Source organism: Anabrus simplex, chromosome 2 (assembly GCF_040414725.1).
Source record: "Anabrus simplex isolate iqAnaSimp1 chromosome 2, ASM4041472v1, whole genome shotgun sequence".
In the NCBI taxonomy this organism is placed as follows: Eukaryota; Metazoa; Arthropoda; class Insecta; order Orthoptera; family Tettigoniidae; genus Anabrus; species Anabrus simplex.
The window spans coordinates 672,221,576-672,238,491 of NC_090266.1; the positions used below are offsets into that span (position 1 = coordinate 672,221,576).

Genomic DNA, 16,916 nt, shown 5'->3' on the forward strand with positions numbered 1-16,916 from the left:
GAGACTTCCGTTCGGGATCTCTTGTGGGGCGGCCGTTCTTACTAGGCTGTTAGATTCGATACTTTCGGGTATTAAATTCAAGTTCGTTTTTCATTACCTGGACGACCTCGTAATTTTCTCAAATTCCTTTGATGAACATGTCGAACACGTTAGAGAAGTCCTGCATCGCTTGAGAAAAGCTGGACTAACTGTTAAGTTGTCTAAAGTAGCGTTTGCTAAGCCGAGTATGTCTTTCCTTGGACACGTGGTTTCCTCTGATGGTGTCTCCATCGACCATTCTAGGACCCAGGCTATTAGGGACTTTCAACCCCCTAAAGATGTCAAAGGCATCGCACGTTTCGTGGGCATGGTGAACTTCTTCAGGAAGTTCATTCCAAATTTTGCAGAGATAGCAGCTCCTCTAAATCATCTCAGACGTAAGGATGTCAAGTTCATCTGGGGCCCCTCCCAGCAAGAAGCCTTTGAGACCCTGAAGCTTGCCTTGTCAAATGCTCCTGTGTTGGCTATACCCGACTTTAGTAAACGCTTTATTGTACAAACCGATGCCTCTGGAAAAGCAGTTGCTGGTGTACTCTTACAGGAATATGAGGATGGTCGTAGACCGGTTGCCTATGTGTCTAGGATCCTCAATGATCTGGAGAGTAAGTACTCCATCTATGAATTAGAATGTTTGGCCGTGCTGTTTGCTCTTGAAAAATTCAGACCTTTCATTGAACATGTAAATTTTGATCTGGAAACAGATAATCAGGCTCTGTCGTGGATCTTGAACCGTCCCAAAAGAACGGGCAGAATCACTAGATGGGCGCTTAGGATCTCAGCCTTCAGTTTTCAAGTAAAGCATATTAGGGGATCGGAAAATGTCATCGCTGACAGCCTTAGTAGAATGTTTGACGGGAGTTTTGGTCTTGATGAAAAATCTAAGGCTGAAGAATATGATGAAGCTAATGTTGCTAGTGTGGGTGCCATTCTTTCGGACCTACCTCTGTTGTACCACGAGTATGCAGATCATCAAAAGGCTGATCCTGATTTGAGAGAAATCATCAACAAAATTAGTGATGGTATTGTGGTTAAGCCTTATTCTCTGGTGAAGGGTGTTTTATGCTGCAAAGGTCGAAGGGACACTAATTTCAAAATTGTTGTACCCAAGGTTTTAGTGCCAATCATCTTCAAGTACTATCACTCTTGTCCCATTGGTGGCCATTTAGGCACCTTTAAAACTAGGCAGAAAATTAGACAGTTCTTCGTTTGGAAAAGAATGGATGGTGATATCCGAAACATGATTAGGTCCTGTAAAATTTGTTCTATCAGCAAGCCTAGTTTGAACAACCGTGTAGGTCTATTATCTTCTTCACAAGCTTCTCGCCCTATGGAACGGTTATTCATCGATTTCGTTGGTCCGCTCCCTCGCTCTACCTTGGGAAACACTCATATCTTCGTTGCTATTGATGCGTTTTCTAGATTCTCTTGGATTTTCCCCACTAGATCTACTACTGCTCGTACCACTATAAGTTGCCTTAATTCTATTTTCGCATCCTTTGGCCCTCCCAAGTTTCTGGTTTCTGATAATGCCAGTGCTTTCACTGGTCACTTGTTTAAGAAGTACCTTTTTGAGCTAAGCATTTCTCATGTCACCACTACCCCATACTATCCTAACCCTTCTTACGCCGAGAGGATGAACAGGAACCTCAAATCTGCTTTAATTGCATATCATCACAATAACCAATCCAAGTGGGACTCTTGCCTGCACTGGTTGGCTCATGCCTTCAATTCTGCCACACATGAAACTCATGGTAAAACCCCCATGTCACTTATGTTCTGCTACACCCCGTACTCCCCTATATCCAATGTTCTGGGTATTGATGATCTTCTTCCAGACTTGTCTAAACCAAATGACGTTCAGAAAATCTGGGATGAAGCAAAGAAGAAGTTGTCTGTATCCTATGAGAAAGGTAGGGTTAAGTATAATAAGGGTAGAAAGTCACCTAGGTTGAAGGTTGGAGATCAAGTTTTTGTGAAGACCTATCCTATTAGCAAGGCTATTAACAAGTTTTCAGCCAAACTTGCTCCTCGGTATCATGGTCCCTGCACTATTTTACAGTTTTTATCTCCGGTGTCGGTACTGGTGAGTGACCCCATCGCCAAGAGGATTAGACGGGTTCATTTGTCCCAGTTAAAAACAGGTTAACGCATGTTTGGACTTGTGGATGAGAGCTACCTTTCAGTGAGCAAATTTAATTGGTCTCCGTGGGTTATTATGTAATTATTCTGGTCTAGTGTGAAGTTAATCATGTAATATTTTTCTCCCTTTTCTCATGTACTGTATTTGTTTTGAGGAGTTTTGGTATTGCTTGTCGTACTTAACTTCTTTTCCTGTCAACCATGGTTGCTTAGTTGGGTGAGAATTTTTACCACGTGTTTAAGCTTTGGTGCCTTATCTGCTGCGTTCGCGCCTCCGGTGATTCTTGGCATGACCATGTAGTACTTTCTAGGGTGTACTTGTCTAAACATTGTATTTTGGAAAGGTAATTGTGGTTTGCGAGAAGTGTCTGTACTTTCTCTTGGTCTATTGGCACCCAATTTCTTAATTGTTAATATCTAACTACTCTTTGGGTCTTGCTGCAGGTCTCTCCGTCTTATCACAATTCGATTATATCCTGATCATTTACGTTTGCAAAATTTTGATAATAAATTTATTTATTGGCTCTTGTACTGCTGTTGCCTTGGTTTGGAACTCATTTGGAAAATTCTGGGCAATTTCTGCTCTGTGCGTTGTTAATCCAGTAGGAAATCTGTTAGTCTCCTAACCCCTATTTATCTTGCCCTGTCTTTGTCTTTGGTCCTAGTTCTTGTTATCTGTTTCCTTGCGGGTAATATTTCGGTTATCTTTTCCTATCGTGGTTTGTTAGGTGTGCTTTGTTGAAACGAATTAGCTTTTGGTTTCCTTGTTGGTGTAAGTTGACTAGGATCTGGATATACCCGGTGTTATGGTCCTGTTGGTTATGTTTTGGATTGGATGTGGGTAATGGCAATGGCGGAACTCTGTCAATTGGAAATGGTGGTGGTTGGTTGTTTGTCTCTACGGCATGGACTTCACAGTCTTCACTGCCTTCTATCTCCAATTTCTGGTGACTCGATTCCCTAGGTTGCGAGTGCTCTGATGTCCTTCTCTGGGGCATTTCTGTTATCTGTTGTGAATTCCCGGTTTACTAAGTTATCCTTTCCTAATCATTTTTGTACCGATGGTTTTCTGGTATTAAAAAAAATCCTGCCCCGGCTAACCTAATTTGGTAAATTTTTCTTTGGGTTTTCCTTCCTGGTTGTGGCAGTTAACTAGGTGGTTTCTTATGATATTTCTGCTTGCAAGTGGTATTAGTTCTAACCTCTTCTGAAGTCCTTACTTCCCTGGTTTTGTCTCTATGTGGTGTATTATTCTTGTAGTATGTTATTTAAACGAGTCGTAGCTCCATGTTGTCCTGCCCAGTCTAATTGTTATTGTGGTGTTTTGCATGTGTTGCACTAATGGATCCTGAACCTGAGGAGTGCAGTCTCCTTTCGTGCCTTGTAGGTATTGGTTTTGGTCCTGTCTTAGTAATGTTGTAAACGGTACCGTGGTTTGGTTTTAGGTTTACCTTGGTGAGGTAGAATTATGGCTTCACGACATGTTGTTGAGGGTAGTTGCAGTTTTCCCTCCCTTTATGCTAACGCATGTCCGTTGTGGTCCTTTATTGTTGTATTGTTGTCGTGTAGTATTGGTTAATTATTATGGCGCTTCGGTATGGGCGGTGTTGCCTTTAATTTACCCTGTGTCCCGGTAGATTGGGAAATAAACCCTGGCATGGAATTACTTCTCTCTGTAGGTGTGTCTTATCTGCTTGAATATAATGTGTGATTTCTGTACGACCTGGTCTATTTTTAATTTTAATTTTCTGCATACCCTAGTAATCTGACGTCATCATGCAATTATCCTATACTGTAAGGTTCTTCTCGAAATAACCTGCCAGCCTATTGGTCCTTTTTTCTTCTGGAGTGTTTGAAAACCTTGGTTATCGTTTATCATCTTGTCGTCCTACGGTGCTACAGTTGAGTATGGGATCAGCTGGTGCTTCATAGGCGGCACTGAAACCTTCCCACTATCTGGTGATGTGTTGGTTTGGTGGTGTTTCTTATTTCTCTGTTATTTGAAGTGTTTTCTAGTTACCTGGTTCGTGACCTTCCTTTCATACCTTATTTCCCTTGTACTATTGTTGGCGAGGTACCTGTGACTCTGTGGCCACAGTGTGAGTCTCGGTTATCACCTTGTTTTAGTCTGGATTCGTCCGAGATTTCTTGTGGATTGTCGGTAGGGAATCTTGTCAGATCTGTGTTCCCATATTCAAAGGGGTTGGCTTGATTGAGGTGCTTTATTGAACCTTTTAATTGATTGAGTCGCCCATTGTTAAGGTATATGTTTGTATGTGTAGTAAAATTGTGGGAAATATGATTTTAGATTGGGTAACACTCCTATTTCCTTTCGGCCAATTTCTGTCCCGTTTCATCATGGTGTTAAAGATTGTGTTTCATAACCTCTGCTACCCTCCTATTACTCTTTGCTTGGTGTTGTTTTGGCTCGTTGCTGATGACCAACTATACGCGTACCCTCCATCTGAAAGATCTTGAAGTCTCCAAACGCAGCCTGTACATTCATCTTGTCTTGAGTAATTATTTACTGTGACCCATGAAATTTTGATTCTTACCTTGTATCCTGTTTCTTGTTTATTTGGGGTTTTGCATGGAATGTATACGTGGTATTAAAATTGATTTATTGCTAAATTTATTTCTTGTCCTTGGGCATGTGCTTAAAGGGGTTAACTCTGGTTAATTGACTCACTGATTGGTGGTTCTATTCCGTTTTAAATTTAACTTAAGGGAGGTTGTAAGCTTAATTAATTTGTAGTTCAGTGTTACGTTTTTCAACATCCTTTTTCTTGGTCTGGGTCTTGGTTTCGTAATATTATGTATGGAAGGGAGTTTCTCTTAGCTTTTCCGTTATTGCAATTTCTCAGCACCCTTGAGTTGGTGCTTGTCTGTAAGTTTTTCTATGTAAAGTTGCCTCCTGGTTTCTGTTTGTCAATGGTGACGTTATTGTGTAACCATCCTGGTAGGATTGGTTGTATGCTTTGAAAGGTGTTTGGTGGAGATAACTATCTTGGTTTCACAGGTTATTGTTTTCCTTGTGTCTTGAAAATTGTATCCTTGGCCATATATTTTAGTTAGCATGATACCTTAAATGTAATGTAATTTGGTTTTTGGGTATGGATTGTTTAAATAATTATCGTATTCTGTTGCTGTGCCATACCGTAATCTTAAGTCATGTTAATCTAGGTTAAGGTTAGGTTAAGTATTATCCGGTTGTACTTTGTGATTGTGTTTTACGCTCACCAATGTTGTTTTCTCTCTTCCCTTCCCGTTCTGGGCGTTTTTCCTTTTTGGGGTTGTCGTTACCATCCAAACCAAAGGGTGGAAACCAAATGAAGGCGTTTCTTATCTAACGCAAGTCCTATAATATTACAAAGTTAACAAACATGTATTAATTTAAGTCTAGGTATGTGATCTGGTGCAGTTAAGACCTAGAAGGTCTAAAGTTCTGAAAGCAAATAGTTATGAACTTTACCTAAAGGTGTGTATGTACCACAAGGTAGCGTAACCTCCGATCAGATGACGCAAACGAACTTGCGGAAGATAATAGTTCGCATTAAATTTTAGCAAGAAATCTAGAGAAGAAGTGTTCCCTGTGATCTGGACCATTAATAATTTTCCTGCGACTTGGGTGTTGCACAGTTTGGTGCATGGAACTTCATTATTATTGAAAGTGGATAGACATTTGGTGTCGTCTAAGTGAACTGTACTGTTCCTTTAATTTAAATCACATGTGTTTGGGTTCTTAGTGACTGTTGGACTCGTTCTGCTAGGTGGTGCATTAACTGAAGCTGGCGATTGGTGGTCATTTTCACATTCGGACTATTCTACCAAAAACTTAGTTTGCTTCAAGGCCACCGCCTTATGATGGTAAACTTGTGTTGGACATGTCAAGTTTCGGGGAGGGAGACTGTTACCTGCGTAACAATTTTTTCCCCCTTTGGAAATATTTTTGAACTTGCCTGAAGGCTGTGGAAAAACTGTGTCTTTAGAAGTGGTTCGCCGCTTCTTTATTTCTTCTTTTCAAACCTTATAATTGACTGTATGCACGTCCTATCGGTGCCTGACCGTATTCTCCTGCACCCTAGTGGCGTAGGTATGTACTACCTCGCGAGCTACGTTACCACTCAGGCGCTTTGCCTCTGCGCACATGTGATCGTTGGTGCCGGGACTGCTGAATCTTGGGAAATCGCCATTGCTGTTTGGTGACATGGAAGAGATGGACGTGTGTGGTTCCTCTCTCCCTAAGGAGATAATTTCACCGAAAATGTTCGAGCCTGGCTAAGTTATATATACGGGGCTTTTGCCCTGGGGATTTCTGCAAGCTTTCTGGTTAATTTTTCCTCGTCTGGAATTTACGTGTTATGTTTAATTAATGTAAGTAAGTCAACTTAGGCTACCGAAGCTGCCCTCACAACTTTCATCTGGAAGAAACTGTAAGTGTTGTTACAACTAAACCTTTACTGATTTTTGGTGAAAGACCTGAAAATTTTCCTATGTGCAGAAAGTGCGCGTGGTACCATGTAACTGGCGTCATCTAAAAAAAACTAAGTCTTGCCTTGTGGAATTTTAAACTTTCGGCTTGTTAATTGGAAATTATACAATGTGTAATTATGTCTGTTAATTTGGGGCTTGCGTACCGTGTGAAAGTAATTTTTGGATTCTTCAATAATGTAAATGGGTAACCTAGGGTTTATTGATGACCTTTCTTGGCTTAAAGGTTTTGTGCTAAAAAGGTATTATTTAACCTGAATAATTTAACAAGCGAGTCGCTTCAGGGGTGTGGGTGTTACGTGTACATTGTGTCCCGGTTCCTTGCTTTCGTGTTTCTCGGGTTGATTTTATTTTAATTTAACTTAATTTAATTTAATTTACTGGTTTCTGGGTTATTTTCTGCGTCTGTTTTCTTGGTCCTTTGTTGCTTTACGCCTATTGTTGTTTGCGGCCTGGGATTGGTCCGTTCCTTCCCTTGACCCATTGTTGGTCGTTGCCATGGGAATGCTAATGTTGTTGATGTTGGTTGTGATGATTGATGATTTGTTTTTGATGTGCCGGTGATGTATTCTATCTTCTCTGCGGATTTCCTTGGTCCTTTTCATTTTTCTTTGTAATTTTAATTTTACCTTCTGGTCGTTTTCCCTGCCGGTGTTTCGGTGCTTATTATTATTATTATTTTGATTTCTTGAAAAGTGCACGTAATACCTACCCATCCTTGCAGGGGGTCGTTTGACACATCCTAAAAGGTGGTTTTCTGTTTAAAGGAGGTTAAAATGATGTTAAAAAAGAAAAACTTTGGTACTGTACTAAGAAAACTTTTGGTCGTAACAAAACTTGAGAGTTGAGGAGTGGTTTCACAAATCTGCATTATCTTAAAAAGTCCTTTAAGAACTAAATTATCATTTTCCTTATAAACGGTCGACCGTAGGGTTTTGCTTTGAGTTTAAGTATTTTCCAATTTTTAATTTTATTATTTTCCAGCGAGGATATTACTTTCTTGTTTACCTCTTTATTATTTTGATTAAAAATCTTTGTTCCCCAAGGTGTTGGTGTTTTCCTTTTAAAAGGGGTGTTAATTTGGGATGACCAGGTGTATTTTATCCGCTCCTTTGGGGGCCCTGTTTAATTCTCTAATGGTAAGTGCCTTTGTTTTTCCTTCATTGGTCTTTGTCTAGCACGTTTCCACCTATCTGAACCGTGCCTTTCGTACACGGTCAGACACTTGGTGCTGTCACTTGGGGTAGTTATGCTATTAATTGCTCTAAGTGCTACACCTACAACATTGAGATTATGTTTCAGTAACTCATAATTGAGTGGAGTGGTTTATCTTAGGTTGCTTTTGTTCTTTGAACGTTTGAACTGCATGGTGTGTGTGAAAGTCAGTTGTAGTCAACAGCTCGTAATAAATGGATGTGTGTCACGAAGCTGGTGTTTCTATGGTATAAGTTATATAAGTAATAATAATAACAATGTAAACGTTTCCACCTTTTCAATACTAAAATATATTCACAAAATTATAAATTACACGGTACTAGTTTCGACCCATCTAGGGGTCATCATCAGCCGTATTGGAGCAAAGATCACTTTTGGCGAAATCCTAAGAAAATGTTATTTTAAAGAATAACAAGTGAAATGAGATGTTATTATGGTAATAGTTAATAATACAAGGAATATACATACTAAGAGGTTTTTAACAAAGAATAAAGTATAAATGGGGTGTTGTAAAAATTATAATCATGGAAATCAGTAAGTTCTTGTATTGAAATGACATATATAAAATTATATATGGCTTAGGAAGAGGGCTTAAGGTGGGGCTGAAGGGTGCGGGAGAAAGTGTAATTGTCTTGGAAAAGTACCTTTGATTAAATTTAGGATTGAGTTTAGGTTGGCTGCATTATTGTTTCTGAGGAAAGTGATAAATAGATCAAAGAGTATGTTGGGTTTCTCTGAGATTTCATTGAGATTGTGACTGGCATTAAAGTATTGGTCTAGGTGTATGTAGTAATTTTCCATTATGTTGAGTAAAGCCATATATAATTTTATGTATGTCATTTCAATACAAGAACTTACTGATTTCCATGATTATAATTTTTACAACACCCCATTTATACTTTCTTCTTTGTTAAAAACCTCTTAGTATGTATATTCCTTGTATTATTAACTATTACCATAATAACATCTCATTTCACTTGTTATTCTTTAAAATAACATTTTCTTAGGATTTCGCCAAAAGTGATCTTTGCTCCAATACGGCTGATGATGACCCCTAGATGGGTCGAAACTAGTACCGTGTAATTTATAATTTTGTGAATATATTTTAGTATTGAAAAGGTGGAAACGTTTACGTTGTTATTATTATTACTTATACTCAGTTCAATATGGACCAAAAACATGAAATTCATAACCATTAATGGTATAAGTTGTTGTCCTAAACCGGTGTAACGAGTAGAAATGAAGATATATCAACAAAGGCAAACAGCAGTCAGGGTTCTTGGAAAAAAAGTGCAATAAACCATAATTTACATGGGGAAAATATTAATGTGGTTATCTTAAATATTTGTAATGTATTGATTGCCATAACACCATCTGCAGATGTTATATTGCATTTACTCACATTAATTGAATAAAAGTGATAGCACTGCAATGGAAATTCATATCGTAATAAATGGATGTGTGTCACGAAGCTGGTGTTTCTATGGTATAAGTTGTTGTTACATGAAAACATATTAGGAATAATTGATAAGTCATAAATCGAACACTGCTGATAGTATTACAAGTTGTCCATTTCATGACCGTATCGATGTTTAATCAAGAAGTAAGTGTAAATAACCACCTAATCGATACTTTATTAATGCCTCAGGCAAAATTGAATAAAATTAAAACTTACAGGACATGTTTCGACCACTTAGTGGTCCTCTTCAGCTGTATAAATAAAGAACTGAAAAGAAAAACATTGACAATAAGCACAAATAAAAGTTCTTTGGAGACTCCTTTGATAAAAATGGAGGTCGTCAGAATAGGTCATCTTGCCTTTCGTTCTTGTTTGGAAAAGAGTTTATTCTGCGCTGTCTAGAGGGTCTGTCTTTGAGCGCGACCTGGTGAAGTAACGATGTGATACAGTTTGACAGTTCATGGAAAGCTCTGGAGAGAAGGGAAGTAGAGTTTCATCGTCATCTAAAATAACATGTGAGGGAGGAGGGAGATTGGGCTGTGCTTCTGCGATGTCGTGTTTGATTATATCTCTTGTTCGTCTAGTCTGTTTCATGTCTACCCATTCTAAGTATTTGCTAATATTCTCATATAAGATGTTTTTATGCTCGTTTTCGTTGAGATTCTCTTCACCGTTTTCCAATTTATCAAGAACGATGTGAATGTTTTCCAGGTTGTTCATAAGAATACCTTTATTAATCATACAGATAATTTGAAGGTCCTGTTTTATATTGGTGAATTTGTGGTTGGACTCTTTCATATGGGATCCCATGGCAGAGAATCTTTTGTATCTTTCAGCATTGACGTGTTCTTGAAATCTAATTGAGAAGTTCCTTCCAGATTGTCCCACGTAAGTTTTTTTACATTGAGCACAAGTCAGCTTATAAATACCCGATTCCTGGAATTCGTCATCTTTAAGTTTATTAGCTTTATTATGACTAAAGAACCTATGTTTCGTGTTGTTGTTTGTAGAGAAGGCTACCTTGGTATTGTGTTTCTTGAATAAGTTGGTGATTTCGTAAATCTTCGGGTTATTAAAGGTGAATTTTACATATCCTTTTTCTTTTTCTGAATGCTGTTTAAGTTTAATTTGTTGTTGGTATTTGTATTTAGTGATGATTTTATGGATGAATTTCAAACTGAAACCATTATGTAGAGCCTGTTGACGAATGAAAGAAAGTTCCTTTTTTCTGTCTGTTTCTGTTAGCGGAATTTCAAAGGCTCTGTTGACGAAACTATAATAAGCTGATTTCTTTTGCGAGATGGGATGTAAAGAATCACTTTTGATTGTAGTCGGGTAGACATGAAACAGACTAGACGAACAAGAGATATAATCAAACACGACATCGCAGAAGCACAGCCCAATCTCCCTCCTCCCTCACATGTTATTTTAGATGACGATGAAACTCTACTTCCCTTCTCTCCAGAGCTTTCCATGAACTGTCAAACTGTATCACATCGTTACTTCACCAGGTCGCGCTCAAAGACAGACCCTCTAGACAGCGCAGAATAAACATCTTTTCCAAACAAGAACGAAAGGCAAGATGACCTATTCTGACGACCTCCATTTTTATCAAAGGAGTCTCCAAAGAACTTTTATTTGTGCTTATTGTCAATGTTTTTCTTTTCAGTTCTTTATTTATACAGCTGAAGAGGACCACTAAGTGGTCGAAACATGTCCTGTAAGTTTTAATTTTATTCAATTTTGCCTGAGGCATTAATAAAGTATCGATTAGGTGGTTATTTATACTTCTTGACTGCTGATAGTGTTTACTTATAGGTTATCGTAGAGTAATAAATGTAAAAGCTGTCCATTCCTTGAAATATTTCACTTGCAATCTCCTTGTATGCTGCCATTTTATTAATTATATTGTAGTACTTGACGGAGTACACTGAATTTAGGTAGGAATGTGCCTCATACTTAGCAATTAATACACACATAAACTTCCTCAGTCATGAAGACGAAGCCATTTTTGTTATTTTCATTAGCAGCAATCCCAGAATGCCTAGCGGCCTAGCATGCACCATTAATACTCAAATTCCATTTGGTCTCCACTTGGCAATTCATTCATCAATCAGATGTTCTAATTCACTGTCGTCTATACATATAAAATAGCTTGTCCTGACTGACTGACTGACCGATTCATCATCGCCGAGCCAAAACTACTGGACATAAAGAAATGAAATTTTGAGGATATATTCATATTAAGATGTAGGTGCTCGCTAAGAGAGGGTTTTTGGATATACCATCACTAAGGGGGTAAAAAGGGGGGTGAAATTTTAAAATGAGTGTGTCTATATCTCAAAACTTTAAAAGTTTACAGATGTAAAAATTGGTATATAGAATCTTCATTAAAAATAAGGAAAAACATATTTTATTATTTTCAGAAAATCCCAATAGGAGGGGTGAAAAAGGGTGAAAAATTGGTTGAATGCCTTTAATCAGGATTCCGGTTCTTATAACTCAGAAACTGAAGATATTACAGACCTGGAAATTGGTGTTTGGGATCTCCTTTAAAAATAAAGAAACACGAATTTTTTTGTTTTTGGAACATCCAATTAATGGGGGGTGAAAAGGGGGTGAATTTTAAAAATGAGTATCTATATCTCAAAACTTTAAAAGTTTATAGATGTAAAAATTGGTATTTAGAATCTCCTTTAAAAATAAAGAAACACATATTTTTTGTTTTTGGAATATCCCAATAGGAAGGGTGGAAAATGGTGAAAAAGGGGTTGAATGCTTTTAATGAGGCTACTTATATTTCAGAACCTGAAGATATTACAGACCTGGAAATTGGTGTTTGAGATCTCCTTTAAGAATAAAGAAACACGTATTTTTTGTTTTTGGAAAATTCTACTAATGGGGGGTGAAAGGGGGGTGAATTTTTAAAATGAATGTATCTATATCTCAAAACTTTTAAAGATTATAGATGTAAAAATTGGTATTTAGAACCTCCTTTAAAAATAAAGAAACTTTTTTTGTTGTTTTCAGAAAATCCCAATAGGAAGGGTGGAAAAGGGTGAAAAATGGGTTGAATGCTTTTAATGAGGCTACTTATATTTCAGAACCTGAAGATATTACAGACCTGAAAATTGGTATTTGGGATCTACTTTAAAAATAAAGAAACAGGTATTTTTTCGTTTTTGGAAAATCCAAATAATGGGGAAGTGAATTTTTAAAATGAGTGTGTCTACATCTTAAAACTTTAAAAGTTTACGGATGTAAAAAATTGGTACTTAGAATCTCCTTTAAAAATAAAGGAACACGTATTTTTTTTTTTTCCATAAATCGCAATAGGAGGGGTGTAAAAGTGTGAATAATGGGTTGAATGCCTTTAATGAGGATACATACATCTCAGAAACTGAAGAAATTACAGAACTGAAAATTTCTATATGGGATCTCCTTTAAAAATAAAGAAACAAGTATTTTTTGTTTTTGGAAAATCCAATTAATGGCAGTTAAACAGGAGTGACAAATTGGGGTGAATTTTTTGAAAGACTATATCTACAGGATATCTGAGAAACGTAAAATGTTACAGACGTAAAAAGTGTGTATTTGGAATCTCCTGTAAATGTAAAGAAACATAGGTGATTTGTTTTTGGAAACTCCATTTAAGGGGAACTAAAAAGGGATGACATTTTAAAATGAGAATTTCTACAGTATCTCAAAAAACTCAACACGTTACAGAAGTAAAAAATGGTATTTTTTAATCTCAATTAAAAATAAAGAAACGTGTACTTTAAGTTTTCAGAAATAACACTTGGGTGGAGGGGGTAAAAGTGACTGAAAATGGTGTTGACTTCTTTTAATTAGGCTACTGATATCTCAAAAATGATGTTACAGACGTGAAATTTGATATTTGGAATCTGCTTTAAAAGTAAAAAAAAAAACCGTATTCTCGGAAAATCCAATGAAAGGGGGGGGGGAGGGCGGTGAAAGAATTGAAAAATTAATTGACTTAATTGTATGAGAATACATACATCTAATAAAAACTAAAGTTGTTACAGACGTGACCATTGGTATTTGTATCTGCTTTAAAAACAAAGAAAACGCTTTTTGGGGGGAACCCATCTTGGGGGGCGGGAGTGAAAAAAAGGTTGAATTCCTTTCATGAGGACGCATAAATCAAAAGTGAAGAAGTTAGAGTCGTGATAATTGGTATTTAGAATATCCTTTACTATTAAAGAAACAGCATTTTTTGCCGGATAATTCACTTAGGGTGGGGGTGGGGGGGAGAGAGGAGTGTGGAAGGAAGTGAAAGAAAGTGATTTTTTTACGGGGATACTTATATCTCAAAACTTAAGGTAATAGACGTGAACATTGGTGTTTGGAATCTCCTTTAAACATAAAGAAACACGCCTTCTTTTAATTTTTTTTTTGGGGGGGGGGGGTGGTTAATAAACTTAACGGCGGTGGGGTGTAAAAGGAGGTGAGACAAATTGATTTTACTTTTCATAATGTACTTATGAGGAGCCTCCGTTGCTCAGGCAGCAGCGCGCCGGCCTCTCAGAGTTGGGTTCCGTGGTTCAAACCCCGGTCACTCCATGTGACATTCGTGCTGGACAATGCGGAGGCGGGACAGGTCTTTCTCCGTTTACTCCAATTTTTCCTGTCATCATTCATTCCAGCAACACTGTCCAATATTTCATTTCATTTGTCATTCATCGATCATTGCCCCAGAGGAGTGCTTCGGCAGCTGGCAAATTCCTATTGTCGCCGCTAGATGGGGCTTTATTCATTCCATTCCTGACCCTGTCGAATGACTGGAAACAGGCTGTAGATTTTCGATGTACTTATTCTGATCATTAATCGATCATTTTTAATCTTTCTGGGTTCGGTTTCAACAGCCATCTTTTCCTTTGGAGAACGTTCTTAGATTACAGTAGATTCTCCTGGCATATCAATAAAAATTTAAACACATTTGAAGTAAACGATAGGAATGTGATTGACAGTCAAATTGTTCACCTCTATAATAAGGTCAATAATGCACGGAAGTCAGTCATTCGTATCGTCAGAAAATCCACACAATTGCCTACCCGCGACAATGGTGCTGGTCACATTGTCAACAATGACAATGGCAGCATATGTAATTTACCGCCAAGTAGCGGTCTTGCATCTTGCTGTGGGGTCCAGAACATCTAATAATAATAATAATAATAATAATAATAATAATAATAATAATGTTCTGGACCGTCGTCAATTGTGCGCACCGCGCTGGAAACGGGTCCTGGACGGGTAATGACTAAGAATGCAGTCTGGCCGCGGGTTCAGTACCGCCAAGGCACCCAAGACGACACAACGCCGGATCTCCTGAAGGATTTGATCCATATTAAAAATGCTTATAGGAAAAGATGGCAAAGATTTAGGGACCCAACTGGCTGGGTGGAATACTTGGACCTAGCCCGGGAAGTACGAATTCGATTGCTGGAAAAAAGATTGAAAAATGGGAGGAACATTGGCGTAATCTGTCAGAAAACGAGTCAGATCGCAAATTTTGGCGGATTATATATCTAAAACAATAGGCATTCAGTTATAAATTTCAGTATAATACCGTAGCGAAGCACGGGTATCTTGCTAGTGACTTATAAAGACTTCTCAAGTATTGAAAATTCTTGTGATGTCATGAAGTCTTGCAAAGTTGGTTCTACCAGCACATGACCACACAAACATTCAGAAAGCCTATGTAGCATCTTGCTTTTTAATTCATAGCATCAAAACTAATGTAGAAAATTAAAAAAATACAGTAGAACCTCGACAATTCGAAACCTGTTAATTCAAAATCTCGCCTAATTCGAAGCAGCTCTCGTTCCTGGGAACATGAGGTACGGTTTTGCATGTTATTTAAATCGCTTATTGAAAAGATTCAAAACATTTGAACACAATATTCTGGACATCATACGATTCTTGCAAACACAGAACTAAGTTACATCCAAATATAAGTTGTTATTTCTTAATTTTTGCTAGTGGCTTTATGTCGCATTGACACAGATAGGTCTTATGGCGATGATGGGATAGGAAAGGCTTAGGAGTTGGAAGGAAGCGGCCGTGGCCTTAATTAAGGTACACCGGGCGAGTTGGCCGTGCGGTTAGGCGCGTGCAGCTGTGAGCTTGCATCCGGGATAGTGGGTTCGAACCCCACTGTCGGCAGCCCTGAAGATGGTTTTACGTGGTTTCCCATTTTCACACCAAGCAAGTGCTGGGGCTGTACCTTAATTAAGGCCATGGCCGATTCCTTCCCATTCCTAGGCCTTTCCCGTCCCATCGTCGCCATAAGACCTATCTGTGTCGGTGGGATGTAAAACAAAATAGCAATAAAAAATTAAGGTACAGCCTCAGCATTTGCCTGGTGTGAAAATGGGAAACCACGGAAAACCATCTTCAGGGCTGCCGACAGTGGGATTCGAACCCACTATCTCCCGGATGCAAGCTCACAGCCGCATGCCTCTAACCGCACAGCCAACTTGCCCGGTACCAAATATAAGTACCCATTCAGAATAAGTAAATTAATGTTAAGAAAAATCAGATCAAGACTGTTCATCCAAATTATGTCCTGGCACTAAAAGGTTTAAATAATACGTGCATACACATAGTAAAATCTCTCGATAGTCTAGGAATCAATTATGATATCTCCAATGGCAACATAACGCTAATCGATATACCAACAACAAAATATATTGTTTCTACTTGATCGATTGTTGAACGATTACCTGCGATATATCATGGATTTCATCACAAAATTTGTTCAATATCACAAAATATTCATAGAAGTTCACAAAAAGTATGAATTACAAAAAACGCAAAATTTTTTTACATTGCATCTGCTTTACAATTGAAAAGAATTTGTGAAATAAACTTTTGCAAAAATATGGGGCCTCCAATTATCTTTTACAATTAATACCAACTTAAAATTATCATTTGCTTTCTCTAATTTGATACACTTTTCTTTTTTGCCTCCTATGCTCTTCTACCATATATCCGTTGATGACCGGCACAGCCTAACTCATTCCCAGTAAATAATGTAAAGTAAGCACTTAAGGTACCAGCTATAATAAACATTATTATACTAACCAGGTAATCCTCCTCGCAATATGGTTTGTCTTCAAGGGCATAAAAGGGTTTTCCTTGTAGCTGAATGGCACAATGGTGACACGTGAAGCACTTGATATGGTACACCTGGTCCATAGCAGTACAGCCAGAGCCTTCTCCTACAACACCCTGCCCACATGCAGTACATACACCTAAAATATTAGAAAATTATTTTTAAACATATTCAAAAAATTTAACATTAAAGGCCATGGCCGATTCCTTCCCATTGAAAACAGGACAAAGGAAGGATCAATTTCTTATTTTACTGAGTGACATTATACATAAGAACTGCCCAAATAATGTACATAATAGCTGGCACTAAACATTTCAAAATGAATGCAAAGAGGCAATTTAGGTTAAATACGCATTAAGGCCCCAAATTATGCTCCATGCCACTCAGTCAGTGTTGTTTGAACAGTGAAAGAAAGAACAAGTGTCTAATCCTAAA

General features: G+C 37.9%; 2 protein-coding genes across 2 annotated transcripts in view; one reads left to right on the forward strand and one right to left on the reverse strand.

Annotated features, from left to right (window-relative positions):
• Nucleotides 1-16,916, forward strand: part of Ipo9 (Importin 9) — an 839,375-nt gene that overhangs the window by 794,543 nt on the left and 27,916 nt on the right. The gene's annotated exons all lie outside the window — the stretch shown is intronic.
• Zyx (lipoma-preferred partner zyxin) overlaps nt 1-16,916 on the reverse strand; it is a 242,056-nt gene that overhangs the window by 77,272 nt on the left and 147,868 nt on the right. Inside the window, exon 7 of the mRNA XM_067141232.2 lies at nt 16,451-16,620. Coding sequence (XP_066997333.1) covers nt 16,451-16,620 — 170 coding nt within the window. The remainder of the gene's footprint in view (nt 1-16,450; nt 16,621-16,916) is intronic.